Source organism: Paramisgurnus dabryanus, chromosome 18 (assembly GCF_030506205.2).
Source record: "Paramisgurnus dabryanus chromosome 18, PD_genome_1.1, whole genome shotgun sequence".
NCBI lineage: Eukaryota > Metazoa > Chordata > Actinopteri > Cypriniformes > Cobitidae > Paramisgurnus > Paramisgurnus dabryanus.
In genome coordinates this window covers 19,262,668-19,288,331 of record NC_133354.1, presented here as the reverse complement: position 1 = coordinate 19,288,331, position 25,664 = coordinate 19,262,668, and the positions used below count along the sequence as shown (strand labels likewise).

General features: G+C 36.4%; 3 protein-coding genes across 7 annotated transcripts; all 3 read right to left on the bottom strand.

The window, feature by feature from the left end:
• Positions 1 to 230: 230 nt before the first annotated feature.
• timd4 (T cell immunoglobulin and mucin domain containing 4) lies at positions 231 to 6,358 on the bottom strand. Its single transcript, XM_065287179.2, has 7 exons — positions 6,189 to 6,358; positions 5,622 to 5,960; positions 5,427 to 5,492; positions 4,230 to 4,321; positions 1,891 to 2,002; positions 1,544 to 1,577; positions 231 to 1,449 (listed from the first exon to the last, which is right to left on the bottom strand). The coding sequence occupies exons 1-7, from the start codon at positions 6,244 to 6,246 to the stop codon at positions 1,368 to 1,370; spliced, it is 783 nt and encodes a 260-aa protein (XP_065143251.1). The 5' UTR covers positions 6,247 to 6,358; the 3' UTR covers positions 231 to 1,367.
• Positions 6,359 to 9,935: 3,577 nt separating this feature from the next.
• Positions 9,936 to 13,686, bottom strand: havcr1 (hepatitis A virus cellular receptor 1). 3 transcript variants are annotated; one of them, XM_065287176.2, is made up of 9 exons: positions 13,233 to 13,505; positions 12,540 to 12,878; positions 12,255 to 12,332; positions 11,900 to 11,989; positions 11,353 to 11,442; positions 11,174 to 11,217; positions 11,009 to 11,084; positions 10,868 to 10,904; positions 9,946 to 10,559 (listed from the first exon to the last, which is right to left on the bottom strand). In XM_065287176.2, exons 1-9 carry the CDS (start codon positions 13,285 to 13,287, stop codon positions 10,436 to 10,438), a joined length of 933 nt encoding a protein of 310 aa, XP_065143248.1. In that variant the 5' UTR covers positions 13,288 to 13,505; the 3' UTR covers positions 9,946 to 10,435. The 3 variants fall into 3 exon arrangements, with proteins under 3 accessions (XP_065143249.1, XP_065143250.1, XP_065143248.1); XM_065287177.2 differs by lacking the exon at positions 12,255 to 12,332 and having other exon boundaries at positions 9,936 to 10,559; positions 13,233 to 13,686; XM_065287178.2 differs by lacking the exons at positions 11,900 to 11,989; positions 12,255 to 12,332 and having other exon boundaries at positions 9,940 to 10,559.
• A 5,285-nt stretch (positions 13,687 to 18,971) lies between these two features.
• On the bottom strand, positions 18,972 to 24,052 carry havcr2 (hepatitis A virus cellular receptor 2). Of its 3 annotated transcripts, XM_065287172.2 has the most exons (7): positions 23,937 to 24,052; positions 23,092 to 23,430; positions 22,947 to 23,012; positions 22,102 to 22,170; positions 21,956 to 22,005; positions 20,766 to 20,850; positions 18,972 to 19,371 (listed from the first exon to the last, which is right to left on the bottom strand). In XM_065287172.2, the coding sequence occupies exons 1-7, from the start codon at positions 23,977 to 23,979 to the stop codon at positions 19,328 to 19,330; spliced, it is 696 nt and encodes a 231-aa protein (XP_065143244.1). In that variant the 5' UTR covers positions 23,980 to 24,052; the 3' UTR covers positions 18,972 to 19,327. The 3 variants fall into 3 exon arrangements, with proteins under 3 accessions (XP_065143244.1, XP_065143246.1, XP_065143245.1); XM_065287174.2 differs by lacking the exon at positions 22,102 to 22,170; XM_065287173.2 differs by lacking the exon at positions 22,947 to 23,012.
• Between the last annotated feature and the right edge of the window lie 1,612 nt (positions 24,053 to 25,664).

Sequence of the window (25,664 nt, the reverse complement as noted above, 5' to 3'; positions counted from 1 at the left end):
TACATTTTTATGTAATTTATATTTTATATTTCAAAATCAACCAACAGTACAAACTTAAATTGTTGAGAATAAAAAAAAATTCAGCAGTTTGAACACTATGAAAATTAAATAATTAAAATGTAAATAATTAAATTATAAATTTTCAACATATACAACAGTATTAGCAGCGGGACAAAAGTAACAAGTGTTACCTTTGTCCCGAGTCCCGACAGGATCTCCTCACAATTAAACTCGATTTACTTTTATTTTGAAAAACTCCGAGAAGTCAAAATTCAGGATGTGTTAGGAGTAAGTTATTAAATAACCTGTTGATTGATCAGTACTTAACACATGAAACGAGAAACACAACGCGTTATAAGAAAAAATTCGCTTTTGGAATTTAAGTTACTTATCATGGTTGAAAACACTTTTCTGGATCTACACGCGGAAAACGGTGAGTAAATAACGCGATATTTGTCAGCTCTGTCAATGATTTGTGTGCCTATAATATGCGGTCATAGTTTGGGACGCAAATGTTATCAGGGCTAGGAGAAAATCGCTTTTTTACTTTCGTCCCGCGTTTTAATGAAAATCAGGCTGACGTCAAAAAACAACTTTAGACTGATGTCAAGCTGTAATTTCAGGTTGATATCATCAACCAACGTTGGACCGACGTCAAGCTGTAATGTCGGGTTGAAGTCAAAAACCAACATCGGCCTAACGTCAAGAAACAGGAAAATTGCGCCATCTCGTGGTAAGAATTGTATCAACTTAGTTTCAATAAAAATGAAAATAACGCATTTTTTTTTAGCAATTTTTTGCACGTTATGCCCAAAACACACCCACTACTCATAACGAGAATAGGAACAACTCTTTTAACCATTTTTCCCATCGTTAAATTAGCAAAAGTGGATTTGGACACACGCTTTTAGACTGTGTGCCATGTGCTTTAGACAATGCACGTAGATCGTTAAAAGAGGGCCCAATGTATGGCTTGTGTTTTATGCTATGGCTTCAAATGTAAGACCACAAGAACATTAACACCATTTATTTACACAGTTTTTGCACAGTAGTAAACATTGAAGTAAACATTGAAGATTTCTTAATACATTTATAGCAATGTAATGGAAACAACTGTCAAAGAATGTGTAGGACATATAATTTACCAAATAATTTGAATACCCAGAAATTAAATATCAATCTAATCCCCCATAATGCCACTCTATATACACTACTGACACAAAGCTTAAAAGTAGTCATATTTACTACTTTTTTTTAATTTAGTTCCCATTCACTTTCATAACAGTATGCTGTAGATAAAGAGTTTTTTTGTGTGTGTGAACTATCCCTTGAAATTAAAACTAAACAGAATCAGTTTGGTTTTGCTTTTATTCCAGAATGTAGATGTTCTCCTCCACTGGTCGTCTTGTCCGTATTTCATAAATAATGTGCCGTGGCTCCTTTGAAAAGCTAAGGTTCAAAACAGCATTAATTGTGATTACATTAGATCAAAAAGAGCTTTATGGTATTCTATTCTCAATGTGAAAATGTCACATGCACATACCATCCACTGTCCATTGCCTTCCCATAAAATCCACCTAAAACAGAATATTAATGCTAAATTATTTCAGTTCAGAATACACATCACCAATGGTACTTTTAAAACTAGCAAACTTTGCTCTCCAAGGAGTTAACTGAGCAGAACATTTTCCCACCAACAGTTAAAGCAGACAGAGTCTCTCCCTAAGAGAATTGTTAGTGTTTAACAGTTTTAGATTGACTGACTCTTTTTACCAGAGGACGGGACTTCCTTCGCAAGAACAATCATACAGATCATTGCACATTTCACTATTCATACTGTAATAGATATGCAGCATCATATTTATATCTATAGTCTTTGTCTATACTTACGTTTGAAGGTCAACAGGGCCAGGGCTCCTAAGAGGAGCAGCAACAGACTGAGAGATAGAGACAGCACAGGAATGTTGATCTGTAGTGTGATCCTGGACATAGGCTCCTCAATCTTTAAACCACAAATTTCAGAAAAGTCACTCTTTCAAAAAATAGTGTCATAAACAGCCTGTGAAAAAGTTACTTTACAGTATACTGTAATTAAAGTCTCAGTTCCTTATAAGAATAAATAAAGAGTTCAGACGAGTTCAAGTGCGTCTGTCATGTATTCTTGTAAATGAGCATTTTTTTTATATGGCTCTTATGTTTAGCTTCAGTTTCAGTTTAATATCAATGAAAAGGTTATTAGTAAGTAATTATAATGCCTTATTTTCACAAATTTCAATTTTGTCATTTCGTTGTAATTTAACAATGACAGTCTTTTGCTGAAAAACACAAGTTTAATTGTGATTCACCCTCCTTTTGCACATCGTCATTCATTTAATTAATCTTTTGTGTACTTAGAGGACAAGTGCACACAGTCGTGCCGTTTAGCAGATTCGGATAACAAGCGGTATTTCTGAAAGAGATTAAATACATTTTAAGCAAAGGTATTTGATGAACATATAAAACATGCCGAGAGCATTCAATATCATCATCTCATTTTTGATGGAGGTGGCGTTTAGCAGCTTTTGCATGCGGGCTCTGCAAATGTTAACTGACCTTTTGGTCATAGACTTAAGTATAAGCTCCACTCTGCCCTTTATAGTATGCATTACTCACAGTTTCAAAAGTTGGTGAGATGTAACAAACAATATAAAGTTCATGCTGAAAATGATACAATGACACAAGATTTTACATTATAAAAAACTAATTGTTATTTTTATTATTATTTAAGTAACTATGATATTGCTGAATTGCTGAGCAATATTCTTCCATATTAGAAATATCTCAAAAATACGCCATATGCTGTCTGCATCAGATGCAGATAAGCTTATCTACACTTTTATGACCTCAAGAATATTGCAAATAGTTACTCGGGGGGTGGGGGGTGTCACAAATTAGGTAAACAAGTTTTAGCTGGTTCAAAACACCACTGCAAGAGTGCTTACTCGATCTAAGAAGTTTGATAACATAAGGCCTTTAAAGCCTTAAATGGCCTAGCACCTTCATATCTTCGAGAATTACTATCAGAACACAATCTATCACGTAAACTGCGGTCGCAAAACTCTGGTCACTTAAGTATTCCTAGAATATCAAAAGCGTCTAATGGTGGTCGATCCTTTACTTAGCCTTAGCTCTGGTATGATTTATCCAACAATTTTCGAGAATCTGACACAGTTGATCAATTTAGGTCTAAACTAAAGACAATTCTCTTCAAATGCCCACCGACGGTTTCCGTTTAATTAAATTTTATTTTGTATGATCAAAATAATAGCAGTGTGAAGTTTAATTGGAAAATGAGTTAATTCCGTAAAAAACATCTCCTTTTTGTCCTTTAAGTTTTTTATACTATCATGTTGGCTTACAAGGTAACATGGATAAGTTTGAATACTTCAGAATACTTGAAGAGATTACATTGACCCTTTGCCAAAGAGGAATTGTCCCTAAAAGGGGTGTTTCAAAAGAAAACAACCCAAAACACACAAGCAAGAGAGCAAAATCTTGCAAAAGATTGAAGTTATGGAGTGGCCAGCTCAATCCCCTGTTCTCGTGATGCCTTACGATTAGTTGCGACTAGCCATTTGCAGAATAAAAGTTTTTGTTTACATAATATATGTCGGTGTACTGTGTATAATTATTATTATGTATAAATACAATCACATGCATGTTCATAGTTAAGAAACTTTTGCATGTGTATATACATGTTTATATTTATAAGCTTTACAGACTTATAAACTGTGTTACTGCTTTGATTTGTAATTTAATGTGTAATGTTTTCAAACCATTTGAAATATGGAAATAAATTCTGTATTTAACATTTTTGCACTTTATTCACTTATATTTTAATTAAATTCCCATAAAATCTTTTAAATATAGTATCTAATATATAGTATATCCTCTATAGAATCAGCTATGTCTGGCTCTCTCTCAAGGTTTTTTTCTCCTAGGAGTTTTTTCAACCCCTGGGGAGTCACCTGACATTGGCTAAACTTAGAACTTTCTTCTATAGGTTACATTATTACTACGCTCGCTGTTACGGTTTGATCTTAGTCACTGTACTCTGTAACTTTTGTTGTCCACTGATTTTTTTCTGTTTTATTAGTGTAAACCTGCTTTGTAACAATTAAACAATTGTGAGAGCGTTATATAAATAAAATCGACTTGACTTAAATAGTGTTTGCGCAGCAGAAACTCACCATTACCCCTGAATGTTCTTGGGTGACATTTTGCCAGGAAATGTCAGAAAGTGGTGAGTCGTACTCTCTCGGCTGATCCGACACTCGTGACACTGTGAAATTCAGAACGAAACACAGGAAATCAGTTTGGTTGCTCATGTTGGTTAAAGCTCACGTAACACACGCTGTTTCTGCATTTCTGATATTAATCTGGAGTACCTATGGAGTAGTATGACATCCTTTATATCTCTGAAGAGTCTTTAGTTTAATCAGATTTATAAAAGAAAGATTAGCTTTACCGAATCTTTCCGATAACGTACGAAAAAATGAAGAAGGAGGAGTTATAACACGGGAGGAGCGAGTACGAGTCATGCAACACTATACAACACTGTTTTAACTTATGATTCACTACATGTTCGTGTCATTTATATAATATACACGCGCCTATTTCCAACATAATACAGAAGTCTTACTTACCGCGTGTAACTCGTCATGAAAATCCACCGCATCAAATACACACACGCAAAACTCCGCTGCTAATCCGGATAATAAACTATATCCATTGTTTCCATAAGGCTGGATGTCTTCTCCTTACATCCAAAAACACACTTCTTGTTGTGCCATTGTTGACTTTTGAAATTAAACAAAGCTGAGTGGCGTGATAAGCTGTTAGCAAGCTCTAGCGTCTCCCGCTGACTGACGGCTGGGCGGGGTTTTCCAGGGGAAGTTTTCCGGCGGAAGCCCATATAAAGAAGTGATACGTATCGAAAACCCCTGAAACGTCAGTTAGAACCGTAATCGAAAAAAATTAGCCGAAACTTGTACGAACCCTGGCGAAGTGCATTCGGCACAGAAATACTCTGAAACACGCCCAACTGCATTTTTGACACTTTGCCTACATTTAGCATGAGGAAACAACTCTATAACTGTGTTAATAAGTCAGAATGCTTGAAATACCATTAAACCCCCCCTTTAACATGTAGGGGTCTGTGACATTTGAGATGTAGTGCTGTGTGGTCTTATGATATTCTTGAATGTATACAAGCAGAAACAAGTAACTGCAGTGCAATGATGGTGTAATTACTGGTGATTCGTCACATGCTGCGGTTTAACTGACTGGCATCAGGGGTCTCAGCAAAAGAAAAACACCACTTCTTGCAACTTGCAAAAAACAAATAAAAGCATTAGGCGTTAAAAGTGTTACTTTGAAATACTTACAGGTCTGTGTCTTCAGTGGCTCTGTGGTGGGCATGGTGGAAGTTGTTGTCGGAACAGTTGTTGTGGCTTAACAAACACATCAATGAAAAGTATTTCTGAAATTGTTTCTAATTTGGCAGATATATAATAATTATATTACTTATAAAAAAAATTTTAGTAAGTGTTTAAAGACTTTTCCCCATCTTTATCACTTGCCTTTCATGACCTTCAGAGTATAAGAAACCTTCTTGTCATTGAAATAACCTTCGATGTCCACTCTGCAGCAGTACGGTCCCCTGTCAGTCTGCTGTATTCTTTGGATCCCCAGGTCCATTTGTCCTGACAACACGTCTCCAATGAGCCGGTACCTGTCTGAAACTTTGGAAATCACACCGTTCTCATCTGTTTGTACAAGGATGTCGTTGCACCAGAAGGTTCCACAGTCTCGTCCCCAGCATACGTGGCTCAAACCGTGAAGTTTTACAGAGTAATGACAAGACAAAATCACAGTGCTACCCTCCGTCACTTGAAATGCTGTTGTGGTGGAGCTGTCAGCTACATGAGACAAAAATAGCAAAGTTTTAGAGAACTATACAGTGAAAAGATGCTTTACTTTTGACAGAGGAAGGTCATATCAAAGATTAAAATTAAAGGAAAATAATTGACTGAATTAAAATTTTAATGGTCCTATAAAGACGTTATCTTGTATTTCACAGACACGGTCAGATATTACTTTTGCTATAAGCGTAATTTTAAATAATGCATTGTTTATAAGTTTCTTGCCTGAGATGATGATGAGGAGGATCCATTGCATTGGGGATAATCTGGGAGGAGTAGCCATACCGACCAGCCAGTGTGACGTTCAGGCAACACTGCCCTGTACTGGGCGGCACCAGGGACATGTAGAGGAGGGCATGTGAATGAACGCTTGTGTTCTCCAGCTCTCCGCCTGTGACATCTCCAGGAAGGACAGGGCGCTGACTCCTCTGCCAGCCTTTGTCTGTAGGTGGAGCCGTGCACCAAAGAATAAGGCCATTGTGTCATGGAATTTTATCTGGATATCTCAGCCGTGTCCCAGTCAATGACTCAGTTGGCCCACTGACCGCATACCATGTTCATAGTGGCACGTGTGTTGTCTATTGGTAAACAACAAAGTGGCACAAAGTGTGCATGCAGTCACAGCTGGATGATTACATGAGCCGGCTATATCGATCAGATTTAAGGAGCTGGCTGAGGCTACGTTTACACTAGGGTACATTTGAAAACAACGTTTTGGTTTAAAAATGTGCACTAGCGTTTTCCAAAAGTTGCTCATCTATACTAAAACGTCTGAAAATTCTTACATCCTTGTACTGTGCATGTGTCATTTACGTCACGCATTTATTTACCTATCACCTCTTTGAACTGCAATCTGGTGGTAATGCTCGAAATGTCACATGGCATTCAAAAATCATTTAAGCTAATTAATAATTTTTTATATTTTTTGAAACTTTGGTGTGCCCACCTTTCCCAGATGTACACTCACGTAAAGGATTATTAGGACCACCTGTTCAATTTCTCATTAATGCAATTATCTAATCAACCAATCACATGGCATTTGCTTCAATGCATTTAGGGGTGTGGTCCTGGTCAAGACAATCTCCTGAACTCAAAACTGAATGTCAGAATTGGAAAAAAGGTGACTTAAGCAATTTTGAGCGTGGCATGGTTGTTGGAGCTAGACGGGCCGGTCTGAGTATTTCACAATCTGCTCAGTTACTGGGATTTTCATGCACACCATTTCTAGGGTTTACAAAGAATGGTGTGAAAAGGGAAAAAATCCAGTATGCGGCAGTCCTGTGGGACAAAATGCCTTGTTGATGCTAGAGGTCAGAGGAGAATGAGCCGACTGATTCAAGCTGATAGAAGAGCAACTTTGACTGAAATAACCACTCGTTGCAACTGAGGTATGCAGAAAAGCATTTGTGAAGCCACAACACGCACAATCTTGAGGCGGATAAGCTACAACAGCAGAAGACCCCACCAGGTACCACTCATTTCCACTACAAATAGGAAAAAGAGGCTACAATTTGCACAAGCTCACCAAAATGGACAGTTGAAGACTGGAAAAATATTGCCTGGTCTGATAAGTCTCGATTTCTGTTGAGACATTCAGATTCAGATAGAGTCAGAATTTGGTGCAAACAGAATGAGAACATGGATCCATCATGCCTTGTTACCACTGTGCAGGCTGCTGGTGGTGGTGTAATGGTGTGGGGGATGTTTTTTTAATGGCAAACTTAGGGCCCCTTAGTGCAAATTGGAAATCGTTTAAATGCCACACCCTACCTGAGCATTTTTTCTGACCATGTCCATCCCTTTATGACCACCATGTACCCATCCTCCGATGGCTACTTCCAGCAGGATAATGCATGATGTCACAAAGCTTGAATCATTTCAAATTGGTTTCTTGAACATGACAATGAGTTCACTGTACTGAAATGGCCCCCACAGTCACCAGATCTCAACCCAATAGAGCATCTTTGGGATGTGGTGGAAAGGGAGCTTCATGCCCTGGATGTGCATTTCACAAATCTCCATCAACTGCAAGATGCTATCCTATCAATATGGGCCAACATTTCTAAAGAATGCTTTCAGCACCTTGTTGAATCAATGCCACGTAGAATTAAGGCAGTTCTGAAGGCAAAAGGGGGTCAAACACTAGGTGTTCCTAATAATCCTTTAGGTGAGTGTATACACATTAGAGTGTGTATACAAATATGAAAATATGGCAGCTCAGTGACGCAACATCCAAAAAACACTGACAGTCACAATTTTGAAAAAAAAAGCATCTGAATACTTAAATAAGCTGTTGCTCTGGGATCCACCAGAGTCCAATGACTTGCAGGTGAAGTGAATTAGTAAAACTAAATTAATTCTCCTAAAATACTATGTAGACTTTCATAAAATACTCCTTCTTTTATCAAGAATATCACCATAAAATCTATAAAGATGTTAAATAAGAAGAAATTAGCTGTTATAGCCTATTGAAAATGGCCTTAACCTTAAACATATTAATCATCAATGTATTTTCTAGTAACGCTGGTTCTCTGCACCAACTGGATTTAATATACAGTAATCCTACTGGATTGATTTAAAGACCATTTGGATCTTTGTTGACAATATTCTCAAGTATCTTCTCCTTTATCCTTGCATTACAGAGAAGGCAGTATTAATTTATTCTTAAAAAGGTGCATCATTTACAACAAGCGTCTGTTTATGTGTCACTTATGGTTAAAGGAAGTTTCCTTAACTTGACCTGATGACAGCATTGAACCAATTTACAGAAATTACGCATAACAGAAACTTCTGTTTGTACTGGAAAATATCAAAATGATTTGTAGGCTAATCTTGATGATTTTAACTGCCATGATATGACTCTTTGATCTAGTTCATATCTAGTTCCTATCTAGTTTCCAGATCTTTGTGGTTAAGCAAAGGGTGTGGTGACGCAACAGAGCAAAGCTAGTACCCAAACCAGGGCCGTGCACAGGGGGGTGGCCCGGTGGCTAGAGCCACTGCCCCTCTGCCCTAATCGGCTGAGGTGCCCCTCTCACCAACTGCCCACTCGGGTCAAAGTGTTCTGTTACCGCTCGTCTAAAGATCCACTGTTTCTGGTAATCCACTTCGTGATTTCCCGCCCGCTACGCAGCATCTCTCACAATCTGTGTCCACTCTTTGAAGGGCGGAGACGACAGTTTGTTGTATTAACAGGTAGATTCATTACATTACCTCAGTTGTTGAGCTGCTCAATTAGTAATTTGGTAGTTTGAAGCCGAGAGAGGTCGTGTTCTATATTTATTTTGCTTGGTTGTTTTCTCGTGATCACGACTTAATTTTCTCCTATCTCGATATAACAACAGTTGTATTATTGTAATGTGATTAAAGCTTACGTGTATTAAAAAGAACATAATTTTTAGATAGAAAAAGCATATTTAGCTAAATCAGCATGAATGAACAAATGAGATTTTACTTGGAACAGGGATTCGCTCAAGATTAAACAGATTTGCCAATAATTGACCATTTGATAGCAGTGACCTTAGGGACCGTATATAAAGTAGCTCCATATATGTTTCTACTTTAAACACCATTTAAATGGAATAACTTAAAGTCAACAAACAGTCACAAAACCAACTGTAAAGTGTTCATGTGGTTTTCAACTATGCACAGTTTTTTAGATTTCTTATATTTATTCAAATAAACTGTTAAATACTATTGAAGATAGAAAGTGTACATTGTTACTTTAGAGATGGTCCCTAAATTCACGAACATCAAACATCCAACTTTATTTATTTATTAAGTCTATCGACAATTAGCTACGCGTGGTAATGGCGAAGACCCCAACTCATATATGCATCAGCAGTCCACTTCAAAATAAACGAAATATTATGGACAGGAATAACATTATGGCACACTTTGTAGACAAAAAATAAAAATAAAAAACAATGTTTTCACAAAAAAGAAGACAGAGTTGAAAGGAAGGCTGCAAAAGCTGTTTAAAATTGCAAACATGGATTCAAAGCTTCAGCACGTAAATCATATAGAATATTAAGCAGTTTTGTCACACTTTAATTCTTGTTATTAAGTATATTTTCCATTTATAATCACTTATCTTATTTGATATTAATCTATAACACATCATATTGTTAAAACCATATAAATTGTGCCCTCGCTCAGTGCCCCCTTTTTGGTTTGGGCCACTGCCCCTTAAAATGTCTGTGCACGGCCCTGACCCAAACACACGGTAAACCATTAAATGAAACTTCGTTCACTTCAAATATGTTTTAATAACAGTATAGTGTTGAGTATGTTAGCCACTACATGTGGCTTATAGATCAGTTTTTGCAAGACTATAAAGCTCTGGTAAAAGTTAGCCAAGTTAGTCAAGTCATTTCTCTAAACAGATAAAGTTGTCACATAATTGCAATTTTACAATATAAACAGAAAACAATACAGTGGAGGCCACTGATCAACAACAAATATCACACGTTTTAATGCCACTGTTCATAAGTAGACTCTATCTGATAGACATTGTCCACCGCTATCTCTCTGTTGTACAGGCCCACGGTACTGCCGGAGTTATTGTAGATGACAGAGCTATCTGAGTTCTGGGCCCTGTGGGAAAAAACCAAACCAAATCATGAGAAACATCTTAGTATTCTCCAGCAAAACCATGATACTCCAAAAAAGGACATTACATTTACATTTAAATGTGAAAGAATAACAGGTAGTGACTGTATTTTTTGCTGATGTTTACTGTAATGTGTTGACCTCTTATGTGGCAATGAATAATTAAGTTTCAATATCTATTGAAATCTTTTGTTTTCTTAAATCCAAGCACGATGCAGAAGTAAACTTTGATTATTTCATCATTTCATGTGTTGACCTTTTAAACTAAAATAGCACTTTCGACATACACTTACATTTGTGCTATGTCTCTGCGTTTGCTCTTTTGCTTCCCTGAAACGTAAACACAAATGAAGACAAATTGTTTTGTTTTTAAAACGAAGCGCAATATTGCTGATAAATTTTAAGAAGTAATGTACCAAATACACTGCACTTACATAACAGAATGAGAGCAATGCCTACTAAAGCCAACAGTAACAGGAGAACAGGCACAATAATTGCTGTTGTGTTCACCTTTAAAATAAAAACAGGATTTAAATATTAAAAATGTAGGTAAATCAAACTAAAATGAACTATATATCATGTATTAGTAAGATACTCACACTCTCTTTTTTATCCATAGAGGATGACTCATCAATATAGTTGTCTATTTTATAATCAAAACAAAAACATTATGATAAATATGAAAATGTGCATGTACACAAATGTACATTTTACATCAACAAAATGAGTTTATGAAACAATACGAAGCTAGAAAAACATGTAATCTGCTTTGTTATACCATATGTTGTGTTAAAGGGCCACAGTCCAGTAGTGGTGCTCTCTGGAAAACCTGAAGCGCTTGAGACTGAAGTACTCTCTTGTGTCGTGTCTGTTTCACATAATACAAAAATTACGTTACGTTACACTGACTGAAAACCAATTTTAAATGTGACCCAGTCTGTGAAACTCAAGCTAATGTCATTTTTTTGTGTTTTACTGTTTTTTTTACACAAAATCATCCTACGGGATGTAAAGAACATTGTGTGAAAATAAAACCTTGATAGCTTTAATATTGACTGAGTAAGACCATGTCAAAGATAGTAAAACAAACTTTAAAGATCCTAATAACATAATGAGATTATAAAACTTGAGCCTGAATTTAACAGAGGGGTCACAAATATCTTTAAAAGCCTTTAATGACTTTAATATCTGTAAAACATGCATGACAAGTCTCCAAAATCTGTACCAGTTGGTTATTTACAAAAAGATACATTAGAGAAAATGAGTATTGAAATAGTAAACCTGAAAGTCATTATCGATTTATAACCAGAATAAATGAATAATACCTCTCGTCAGGTAAGTGCTGTGTGTTTCAGTGGTTATTTGGCCTGGAATAGTGGTTACTGCCACAGGTTCTTGTGTGGTTGGCACAGGTGCTTTGAAACAGGATGTAGAAATGTGTTTTTTAATGCTCACAGTGTTACATGAGCAATGGCAAATCTGATATTTGCTGATCTGTGGATAGTATATCATCTGTGATGACTGAATGATGGCAAATAATGTTAAGTAGACTTATTTCAATACTCATTTTCAGCTAAAAATAGTAGCTTTTAAAATAGTGAGTGGCTTTCATCATTCAGACAAAACAGATTCACAAAGACAATCTGAAATCGTACTTAAAATATACATATGTATGCATACTGTATATGCTCTCTGTGGTTTCATGGTCAGACGTGCTGCTGGGCGCAGAGGCAGTTTTCTGTGTTGTTTGTATAGGTGCTTGAAAGAAAGTTTATTTTAATGCAAAATATATTATATTGTATTATATTGTAATATCAATAAATACGCTTTATTTTAGTATTATTGCAAAAAAATATTTACAATGTCATCTGTAATGAGTGAATGATGAAAAACAATGTTTTTTTATGTAATTCTCTTGATCAGAAATGTAAATATTGTATTTTTATCTTTATATAGCCTACTTACCGTCTTTAACAACCAAGTTGACGTAATTCTTCTCATCATTAAACCATCCAGGAACATGTATGCGACATCCATACTTGCCAGAGTCTTTTTTCTGTATGTTAATGATTGTTAGCGACACATCTCCGTGCTCAATGTCACCTGTCATCTGATATCTGTCCGACTTTCTCCTCACCACTTTATCACCGTCACTTCCGATAATTTCATCACCGCATCCCCTATTGGGAATATCTCCTTTCGTCCAGCATATGTGACATTTTCCATGATATTTACTGTTGTACTTGCACGCCAAAGTTGCATTATCGCCTTCAAAGTACTGTACTAAGGTGTCACATTTACTAACTGAGAAAAGAGAAACAGTTTTAACCTTGGCCTGTATTAAATGTTTGTAACCAAAAACAGTTTTGTATAAAAATGTTAATTAACAAATTAAATATGCATCTTATACACTTATTACAGTACATAAAGTTCTGTTCTATGATATTACGTTGTAAAAAAATACAGCATGAAGTTTAATCAACTTAATTATTCAAGTCAATTCAACCTATTTTTTAAGTTTTGACTTGTAATGAAAGTTGACATAATTTAATTTTTTAAGTTAAATTAACCTTTCTGTTTTCTTCCTTTGACACAATTTTTTTTTTATTACATTATAGTTTGTAACTACATTGTGAAGTAAATGTTTGTAAGACTTACTTGACAGATGAAAGATAAGCAAGGATGCAAAGAAGCAGCTGTGAAGATCAGTCATGATGAAATGGTTTCAGTCTCACTAAGGGCAATGCTAAAGGCAGACGTATTTTTCCTCTTACATTAACACGGAAGTTGACATGCACATGACTAACTCTCCACTTATCTTACATGTGCAATAACACTTCTTTTTTCTTTGAGTTTCACTTCTTCTGTTCTCATCTATACTCTGTTGTCAACTTCAAGTAACCAAAAGACAGATTTTTTTCAAACTGAGATCATAGTAAATTATAGTAGTATTATAACAGCATTTTGAAACATGTCAGCAACTCCTAGTAACTGATTGTCAGGATCCTGCCAGATCCTTGTTTGTATTTAAATCTGGTTTGCATGGCAGGGTTCTGACAGTACACTGTTCTATGTGGGAGATGCGTGGTTTTAGTATTGCCCGGGTCTCGTCACTTTTTCCCCGATCCCTTACTTGTAATGATTTCCAGGTGTATGTAATTTATTACATCCACTCCATAGCTGTGTCCCAATTCAAAGGCTGCGACCTTCTAAGGACGTATTTTAAGACCGATTGCACAGCAGCGCGACTTAAGGACAGTAAGGCCGTCCCATTTCAAAGGATGCTTAGAATGAAGCCTCAAAATGCGTCCTCATTTCTCCGCGATGTTAAGGATAGAACGAATGGATCCTTAACAGCCGAGGATATCCCAAGAGTCATTGCGCGTCTGCAACGGCTGAATATAATGGGTGGATATTCTAAAATAAACAATTAAAACCTTTATTAAATAAAAGTGTATTTAGCAGAAAACATTTTTTCTTTTCTTGTTTCTTGTTTTAGTATTATAAGTTATGTTTTGTGTTAATAATATTCTTTTTATGTTGCGTATATTTCTAAGGTTGATTAATTTGGTAAACTGTTGAATAGTTTAATATACATCAACGTGCCATATTTCTAAAATAAATTAATATTTTTTCTGATGTCATATTTATTTTAATAAGTCAGAAACGTGCAGGCGGGCGCGTGCAGCAGGTGACGCTAATTATGGATCCTCCGAAGGTTAGACCGTCTCATTTCAGTTCTCTTCGCGAACTTCTGAGGCTTCCACCTTGAAAGACCGAGTGCTCACCTTTTAAGGTCGAATGCTCATAAGGTTGCAGCCCTTGAAATGGGACACAGCTCTTATATACTCACTTGACTGCCAGATCCTTGTTCTTATGTTGGTTTCTGTATTGTTTAGACTGTGTTTCGTAGCGTGCTTCCTGTGAGATTATACTGGCCAACAAAGGAAGCAGCAGGAAGTCACTCCCCATCTCCTCTAGAAGAGTTCCTCCAGCGGGCGGTGCAAATAATGGAAGGCCAGAGCCCTCTGTAGCGGTAATATTCTCTCACAGGAAGCAGTCGCAGGAATTAAACACAGGTTTATTTAAACACTGGATAAAAGACACAGAAGGGAACAAACACAGAGTCCAGATGATGGTAATGGTAACGAAGGACTACGGTGGTGAGCGGGTGCTGGTGGTTGCTGGTGACGTTGGTGGAGAATGTCTGTGATGAGTAATCCAACTGTGATGACATGTGCTTGTTATCCCAATTCCCTTCACCTGGGTTGATTGTCTCACTCCAGCTGATCATCATTACATCCACTCCACATCTACTCGCTTGACTCTCTGTTCTCTGCCAGATCCTTGTTCTTATTTTGGTCTCTGTATCGTTTGGACTGTTTTGTAGCGTGTTGGATTGTGTCGTGTGTCGTCTCCGTGTTGGATTGTGTTGTGTGTCGTCTCCGTGTTGGATTGTGTCGTGTGTCGTCTCCGTGTTGGATTGTGTTGTGTGTCGTCTCCGTGTTGGATTGTGTCGTGTGTCGTCTCCGTGTTGGATGTTCCTGTCTTCACATTTGGATTACTCACCACAGACCTACTCCACCAATGTCACCACCACCCGCTCACCACCGTAGTCCTTCGTTACCATTACCATCATCTGGACTCTGTGTTTGTTACCATTCTGTGTCTTTTATCCAGTGTTTAAATAAACCTGTGTTTAATTCCAGCTACTGCTGCCTGTGAGATTATTACCGTTACAATGATAGTTGAGATTGAAAACTCTTTTACAAAGCAGGGTTAGTTGTTATAACTAAGCTTCCAGTATACAATGATAATGAAATGAAAACGATGAAAATACTATGAATCAAAATGATTACTGTTAATGCATAATCAGTAGAAATACATGACAATTATGATTTTTTTAATCGTGCGGCCCTTTCAAAAATCTATATGCGTTGATGCTTAAATTAAAATCTGACTTTTTCCATGTTTAAGTCCTATAATTGGGTTCCCAGTGCTTCTATCAACCTAGAAAATGTGAAAAAGGTCAACCCAGTAACTTGGTTTTGGTAAACCATTCTCTACAAGCACGTGAAAAAACAGGTCATTAACGTTTTACTCTTCTTATGATGTCATAAGGAACTCTTATTACAACCCCAAATCAGAAAAAGTTGGGACACTGTAGAAATTGAGTAAAGGAATGTGATAATTTACAAATCTCATAAACTTATATTTTATTCACAATAGAATATAGATAACATATCAAATGTAGAAAGTGAGACATTTTGAAATGTCATGCAAAATATTGGCTCATTTTGGATTTCATGAGAGCTACACATTCCAAAAAAAGTAAAAAAGGTAGCAATAAGAGGCCGGAAAAGTTAAATGTACATATAAGGAACAGCTGGAGGAGGACCAATGTTTAGGAACAGGAATGTTGTCCATTCTTGTCTAATAGTCTTCTAGTTGCTCAACTGTCTTAGGTCTTCTTTGTCGCATCTTCCTCTTTATGATGCTCTGAATATTTTCTGTGGCAGACAGATCTGGACTAGAGTTCTCAACGGGCCTGAAAATTACAACCCGACCCGACCCGGCCCGTGGCTTTTAAAGCCCGGACGCGATGTAACCCGACACATCACCGTGAATTATCTGTCCGAACCCGACCCGCGGCCTGACCCCGCCTGACTTTTTTTCTTCTACACGTAGGCTTTTATCATGACCAGCAGACGGGAATTCAAATCAAGCTTTAATGTTCACGCCTTTTAACAATACAAACAACTGAAACAATAAACTTTAAATATAGGCTATATAAATATGCCTTAAATAAAAATGACACAATAATAAATAAAAAGAACTCAAACATGTACCCAGCCAGCGGCTTTTCCTCCTGTAGTAGCAAGCAACGGTGAATTCACCTGCGGCAAGTTTACTTTTCTCCATCTCTTCTTCTCCAGACAACAGGCGTGCACGCAGTGATAGCAATAAGCTCCGGGGCGGATCCGCAACGGATCCGCTCTGAAGCCGGCAGCTCCGGTCTGGATCCAATGCTGATCCGCGGCGGAGCTTATTGCTATCCCCCGCCCCTCTCTGTGATGCACGCAGCAGCCAGACCAGACTTTCTTTACGGTGAACAGCAGTGATGATTAATAATTTTTTTCGCGAAGTGTAAAATATTAAGCCCGAGGTCCGACCCGACTCATTTGCTTATATTTTTGACCCGAACCTGAACCCGTTGAGAACTAATTTGGCCTGCAGGCTGGCCATTTCAGTACTCAGATTCTTCTTCTACGCAATCTTGACGTTGTAATTGATGCAGTATGTGGTCTGACATTGTCATGTTGGAAAATGCAAGGTCTTCCCTGAAAGAGACGACGTCTGAATGGGAGCATATGTTGCTCAAAAACTTGGATAAACCTTTCAGCATTGATGGTGCCTTTCCAGATGTGTAAGCTGTCCATGCCACACGCACTCATGCAACCCAATACCATCAGAGATGCAGGTTTCTAAAATGAGCACTAATAACAACTTGGGATGTCCTTGTCCTCTTTAGTCCGGATGAAATGGCATCCCAGTTTTCCAAAAAGAACTTCAAATTTTGATTCGTCTGACCACAGAATAGTTTTCCACTTTGCCACAGTCCATTTTAAATGAGCCTTGGCCCAGAGAAAACGCCTGCGCTTCTGGGTCATGTTTAGATATGGCTTCTTGTTTGAGCTGTAGAGTTTTAGGCTGCAACGGCGAATGACACTGTGGATTGTGTTCACCGACAATGTTTTCTAGAAGTATTCCTAAGCCCATGTTGTGATTTCCATTACAGTAGCATTCCTGTATGTGATGCAGTGCCGTCTAAGAGCCCCGAACATCACGGGCATCCAATATGATTTTCCAGACTTGACCCTTACGCACAGAGATTGTTCCAGATTCTCTGAATCTTTGGATGATATTATGCACTGTAGATGATGATAACTTCAAACTCTTTGCAATTTTTCTCTGAGAAAACTATTTTTCGCCGCAGCATTGGGGGAATTGGTGATTCTCTGCCCATCTTGACTTTTGACAGACACTGCCACTCTGACAGGCTTTTTTAAACCCAATCATGTTGCCAAGTAACCTAATAAGTTGCAAATTAGTCCTTAAGCTGTTCCTTATTTGTACATTTACATTTTCCGGCCTCTTATTGCTACCTGTCCCAACTTTTTTTGGAATGTGTAGCTCTCCTGAAATCAAACATGAGCCAATATTTGGCATGACATTTCAAAATGTCTCGCTTTCAACATTTGATATGTTATTTATATTTTATTGTAAATAAAATATAAGTTTATGAGATTAGTAAATTATTCCATTCCTTTTTTACTCAATTTCAACAGTGTCCCAACTTTTTCTGATTTGGGGTTGTATAATAATACCACCCCTTAATCTGCACAATCCAACCACAGCACTGCCATTTAGAGAGAGAGAGAAAATAATTCACAGCACAATTGAGTTTGAATTGCATCAAACCACCATCAGTGTTTGCACTTCATCCGCCCACTTGCATTTTAAAGGACACACCAAAAACGGCACATTTTTGCTCACACCTACAAAGTGGCAATTTTAACATGCTATAATAAATTACCTATTTGCCATTTTGAGCTAAAACTTCACATATGTGCTCTGGCGACACCAAAGATTTATTTGACATCTTAAAAAAATTATTGTGACATGGTCCCTTCAGGGGCGTTGCACAAGATCTCGGGCCCTATGCATAGGCAGTCCTGATGGGCCCCCATGCCCCATCCCCATAATATATTCCACACTTATCAAGGGCCCTATTTTCCTTTGGGGCCCTGGTAATCAGTACTGGTTTTACCCCCAGTTTGACGCCCCTGGGCCCCTTTAATACATGGATAGTTAGATGAAGGATCATGGATGGATGTGTGGATATCTATCTATCTATTATGGGGAGATATATAAACAATATACACCTTTAGTATATGTATATAGACAGAATTGTATTTAATTATTTGTTTAATCCCTCTGTTTGTTACAACAAACCCCACATATGTGGTAAATTATGTTTGCAGGTAACGTTTACACTCCTGTAACTTTCGTTGTCATTGTATGACAAGTGTAGGTCCCACAAACAAACTTTAAGTGTTGATTTGTAGCAGAGATGTATATGTTGATTGTGTAAAAAAGATTTATCTAATTTAAATATGTTGAGCCAAAGCCAAAAAGCGTTAGTTTGTGCCCCACTATCCCCTACACTGTGGACTACAATGCTGCTACAAAATATTACACATAAGTTTATGATTTTATTATTTATTGGTACATCATTTTACTTTTTTTGTTTAAATATTTCACACAGGTGGATTAAACACTAGAGGCCACTATTGTATCATATTAGTGAGTAAATAAAGCGTTCCTCTTACCAAATAAATGCACAAAACTTTATTGAGAACACAAACATATGTCATTGATTTCTGAGAAATCAATGACTTCGTGACATAGGATTTAAATTCTTTTTGTGTATGCATTTCCACATAAATGACTTCATCCAGGAAGACGTATAAGCATCGTTCCGCTTTTAAAGTCATAAACAATGTTGCTTTGAAGAAGTAATCTCAGATTCATCGGATTATGTGCATCATTTTATAAATTATTAACCATAAAAATGTTCATACATCATCGTGCAAGTGTTTCACACAGTCACAGTGACGTAAATCCCGACCTCAACACTCCACACTTCATGCTGTTAAATGTGTTGCTGTTGGTTTAAGGGGGCAAGAGTTTTAATTCCCCTGCTGCTGCTGCTGTTTTCTATAGCGCCACAGTCCTAAAGGCAGAGCAATAGATAAATGTGTTAATGCACAGTAAGCAAAAGAGCCCATGCGTCACCTCTTTCACTTCCACTTAGCCTTAAGGACTCAATCTAAGAGCCAAATTTAATTCTGCATACAGCATGAGGATCTACAAAATTTTCCACCCAGCCACATGGAACAAGTTTTTTTTGTTGTTGCAGGAAATAACATTTCAAAGCATCTACTGATGCACAAGGAATTTAGATAAATCTCAAAAAACATTTAAAGATAATGTCCAAAATATAAAGCAAAGATCCACACACCGAAGAGCTCACAATTTAGATAATGAGATAATGTCCAATGACAAAAGTGTAAAAATAAGAATGTACTTGTTAAAAATCAGCAATATAGTTTTTGATCATTAATCTTTGCTAATGTTAGTTAATGTCAACATAATTATTCATATTCATAACCAACACAACTTTTCATTTAAAAAATGTTTTAGTGAATGCTGAATTGAACATGAACTAAAATGCTGTATAAGTTTTGTTCATTGTTAGTTCATGTTAGCTAATGGATATACTATTTACTATATTTAACAAAAATGCTGTATAAACATTAGTAAATGCACCAACTAACATGAACTATAATAAAAAAAAAATGAATAATATAGTTTTCAGCATGTATTCTTGTTAAAGTTAGTTAAAGGTGGGGTGCACGATCTCTGAAAGCCAATGTTTACATTTGAAATCACTTTAACAAACACGCCCCTACCCCAATAGAACATTCTTTTGATAGACCCGCCCCACACATACGCAACCCAGGCAGCGATGTTGGTTAGTAGACACGCCCCTTATTGCTGATTGGCCACAAGTGTGTTTTGGTACTCGGCTCGACTTTCTTTTCCAAAGCATTTCTCATAAATTGTGCACCACGCCTTTAATGTGCAAACAGTTATTACTGCTAGTTAATGGTGCAGTAATTACAATGCTTGATTTGATAAATATATTAGTAAATGTTGATATTAACATGAATTTATGATTAATAAATACTGTAGAAGTATTGTTCATTGCTAGTTCATGTTAGTTAATGCATTAACTTATTGTTAACAAATACAACCTCATTGTAAAGAGTTAACTGTAAAGTTTAACCAAATATATATTATTATTAAAATATAGATCATATTAATAAACATATATATATTAATTTTCACAATGCAAACGACTTAATGGTCCAAAATGCTTCACTTTCTTTAACGCAATGCATTTCATATTATTTTTATTATGATTGTAGGATCTAACATTTATTAAAGTGATCTGGTTCTTATTGAGTTTCATTCACCAATTTGTGCATCTTACAAGTACGCAGCAAGCATTTCTCTCTAGAGTTTCAATAATTAGATTGAATTACATTACAATAATCTACTTACTAAACAGAAGTGCAATGATTAAACCAGGGATGAAGACAATAGCCCCCAGTCTTATAGTATTTACGACAAATGTTTCTATTGTTTCCTAGAAAGAGAGAGAGAGAGAACATGTTTATGTGAAACATTTTTATCTACAAAATATTTATGTTCATTTAGTTCAGCAACAAAATATATAACACCAATACACTTACACCATACACATAATTTAAGCAAATGTGCTGCTGTATTTGTACAACCCCAATCGGAAAAAGTTGGGACACTGTAGAAATTGTGAGTAAAAAAGAATGGAATAATTTACAAATCTCATAAACTTACATGTGTGTTGCTCGGTTTTTTCAAAATGTGTTCTGTGCGTCGAGTGATCCTATCTGCATCACGTGTTTTGTCAAAATAAGTGCCTGCTGCACACCCGTCAAAATCGTTTATGATAAAAGAGACGGTCACATTCACAAAATACATGCAAGACACTCCCTTAACATCTGCAGCAGGCACTTACTTTGACAAAACATGTGATGCACATAGGATTGCTTGACGCACAGAACACATATTTTGAAATTACGAACCACACACGATGGGCTACATACATGTTGTGACAAACTTCGCATCGAACGCCCTCAAAAAAGTCACCGGCCGCCGCTGGGTAGCAAGAAGGGCTGGAAAAGTTAAATGTACACATAAGGAACAGCTGGAGGAGGACCAATGTTAAGGAATAGAAATGTTGTCCCATTCTTGTCTAATACAGTCTTCTAGTTGCTCAACTGTCTTAGGTCTTCTTTGTCACATCTTCCTCTTTATAATGCGTCAAATGTTTTCTATGGGTGACAGATCTGGACTGCAGGCTGGCTATTTCAGTACCCGGATCCTTTTTTCTTTGCAGCCATGATGTTGTAATTGATGCAGTATGTGGTCCGGCATTGTCACGTTCATTCAGCTGTTCCTTATACATTTAACATTTCTGGCCTCTTATTGCTACCTGTCCCAACTTTTTTGGAATGTGTAGCTCTCATGAAATCCAAAATGAGCCAATATTTGGCATGACATTTCAAAATGTCTCACTTTGTGTTATTTACAGTATATTCTTTTGTGAAAAAATCTAAGTTTATGAGATTTGTAAATCCTTTTATACTTACAATTTCTACAGTGTCCCAAATTTGTCTGATTTGGGGTTGTACATACAAATAGTTCAATACCTCTTTGTGGACCACTGCAACGGCTTTGCCTACGTAGACCTCAGTATCCTCTGAAAATAAAGAAATGAGTTTGCATTTAAATAAGAAATCTCAGCCAATAGTTTATTATGTTGCAAAAATACTTGTAAGTTAGATTGTATTCTTACCTGCAGTTGTTGTTTCTGGTCTGATATATTTTTCAGTAACGAATGTGGTTTGGTCTGATGCATAGTAGACTGTGTAAAACATAAACATTAAAGTTATAGAGTTATTTCAGTTCATACACACAAGAAAGGATTTGTTCAATTTTTTTACACATTTTTTGAGTTATGCTATTTAACAAATTATGTGTCGCTTTAACACATTATGTGTCATTTTGTGTTAAAAGAAACACAAAATGTGTTATTCCAATAATAACACAAAGATATGTGTATTTAATTTTTGCACAAAATGCGTTGTCCCAAAACTAACACTGATTGTGTTGTTTTTAACACATCCGTTTTAAGAGTGTAAAAGTTTGACTATTATTGTAAAAGTTTCTCTACCGCTTCTTATTCAAACACAAACGTTTATGTTCAATGCATTGTGATATACATTATGGCCTTTAAGAATAGTGGACTCTCATTAATGAAATAATTGAAGGAATTATTGATTAAAGATTAGTTAATAATTAATAGTTATTAATAAATTAATAAGATTGCATTGTTCAATAATAACAATTAATTACTAAGGTTCTATTATGAAGTATTTAGGTGCAAAGTTGTCCTTTTTAAAAAGGGTACTGGCCTAGTGACAGCAAAAGGGACCATTTTTTCTCACAGTTTAGTGCTGTGGTTCTCAGCTGGTTTTGCTTCATGGCCCAGATTTAACATTTTGGTGACCCAAAACAAACTAAAATGTAGTGATATTACACCACATGCTTGGCTGCACTTATTTATATTCAGCATAGATTTTTTTCAGTTTTCCCGCATGAGAACCACTGCTGTAAAGTTTGAGAGAAAGATTGTTAAACCTTGTTTTTCTTGCTTTGCTATTGTAGGAAACAATTTTGTGACTCCTCTTCTTAAGACATCCGGTCCTTAAGGAAGCACAAAAATACATAAAAACTTCTGAGCATGACAATATTAATAAGAAGATTCAATAGTGTGATTACTTACTGTTTCTGATGAGTAGATAAACGTTGTGACTAACGTCATTAAAAAGTCCAGGGATCTGGATACGGCACACATACAGTCCATCGTCTTCTAACTGGGCGCCCTTAATAGTGAGAGAAACATCCCCTTGATTGAGTCCACTGGCTAAGCCGAATCTACGTGACTGTCTGTAAGTTACTTGTGAACCTTCAGTAGAGATAAGAGTGTTTTCACAGGTGAACAATGACTGATGTCTCCCCCAACAAATGTCCAGTATACCGTGTGTGTCAATATCATATATACACGGAAGAGTAACGGCATCCCCAACCTGTCCAACCACCAATTTTGAGGATTCACTGCAGTCTACAAAAAACAGAAGTTAATTGTATTATGCAGTCATTTTCACAGGATGCATACTGTATTCCCCAGGCATTTTACATATGATATCCATACTCCATCATACAAAACACATAAAGGCTGTTTCCCAGACAGGGTTTAGATTAATACAGGACTAGGCTTTAGTTATTTTAGGACATGTAAGTCATTTTTACAAACATACCTTACAAAAAATGCTACATGCTACAAAATTCATGGCAAGATGTTTTTAAACGATAAAACATACATTTTTGTCCTGTCTAGTAAACCACCCCATAATCTTAATATTGCTCTTATAATAAAGTCTACATATCAAACCAATGAAGTTGTTGTGTGAATGTTAAAGAAATAATGCAAGGCATTTGGGCATTACAGGTTTCTTCAGTGGTCTTGGTGTAAAAATACAACACAAGACATTGAACAAAACTTTAGCATACAAAATATTCACAAAAATAGATCATAGCTTTAAAATATATACATGCGTTTTAACTTACCTCCACCAAGAATGCTTGTGATAATGAATAGAAAAACAACCATTTTCTGTGATGTCTTGTCCTCAAAGACACTTATTCATACCCAAAAGGGTACACAGTCCAAAAATACAACTTCCCTTTTCCAAGGTGGCTGATCACCAATAGAAACAACTTCCACATGCTTTTGGTCTGCTTTTCAGAGACATCAAGTCATTTGATTTTTTCCCCTAAAAAATGTTAATTTGATGCCTATTCAAAATAAAATATTGTGATAAAACAAATGTTTTAATATAATGTATAATTTAAAAGAATGTTAACTTCTGCTCCTATTACGTGTTGTGGATGATTACGTTATAATTAGGATGATTTTATGATTAATCAAATAATACTTTATCGATGTAATGTTTACAAAATGATGTTGAGTTTGTAAAATCTGGTTATTAGACATCTAAGAGCAGCGGTTTTCAATAGAGCAGCTTGTGAAGTCAATACTCGCTCCAAAATTTTCTCCTTGGGTGTTAAAGATGAACAGTATTGTGCAAAAGTCTTAGACCACCATGCCAGAATTAGATTTGTTGTTTTTACAATGTTACAGCGATCATATATAATTGTTTCTCAGTCTCTTTAATATAATACATCCAGAAAATAAAGGAAATCTGCATATACAGTGGTGTAGTCTAGATTTTTGTAGTGAGTATACTGTGATTTTTCCCTCTCACCCTTATGCTCACTCGTCCTAGCGCAACACCTCATAAGCACCACCACACTCACAGATGCATAGAGTAAAGATATTCATGTAACTTAGAGCATTCTGAAAGTGTACTCATAAACACATAAACTGAATGTGTTATCAACATGTCAGTTTATTATAAGAAAAAAAAGACTTTAGAGACAATGGGTTTACAGCTGGGGAAACTGGACTGATTTTTAGACTGGTTTAGTGTTAATCAACATCTAACTCAGGAACAAAAGTTACTTAACTGTTAATTAAAATTAAATAAACTGTTTACAATCTTCAATCCGTGGATAACACATGCATTAAAGGAGAAAAAAATATTCACTCTTTCAATAGATATTATCTGACAACTATATGTTTTTAATTAATACACATTTAAGATGACCATGAATTAACTATAATTTGCATAGTCATTGATATTAAAGCTTATTTTTTGCATATAATATAAGCATTGTCTAAAAATGAAAATAGGCTTATACTTAATTATTATTACAAGACCATCCTGTAGCCTAAAATTTGCAAGTCTAAACTGAACATCAACGCAGACATGAATTTCCTCACAGAAGTTTAAGATCATATACATCTTGTCAAGATGATCTTGAACGTAGATATATAAATGAACACAGAGAAGGAAAGTTTAACACTGTGAAGCACAAGCAAACATGCAGAGGAAGGAACTGAATTGCAGTTAAAAACCATCAGGATATTATCACGGGCTTATTTTATTGCATTTAGAGCCTTACCTCCAGATAAAGTAATAAACTGGACTGATTATTTAAATGTTGTACTCACATGTGCGTTGTAAGCTCTATGGATTTTATGTTGCAGCACTGCTTCACTCGTTCACTTCTCAGTGTCGCGTGAGCAGCTACACTGCAGGTTCGACTTCATTTGGCGCTAAGCAGACCTCTTGGTGATGTCAAAGTACCGCGAGAGCGATTCAAAGCAGATTTCTCCATGTGATAACTGGAGTCGCTCTCGCGGTGCTTTGCTGTCACTTCCCTGTGGCGTCA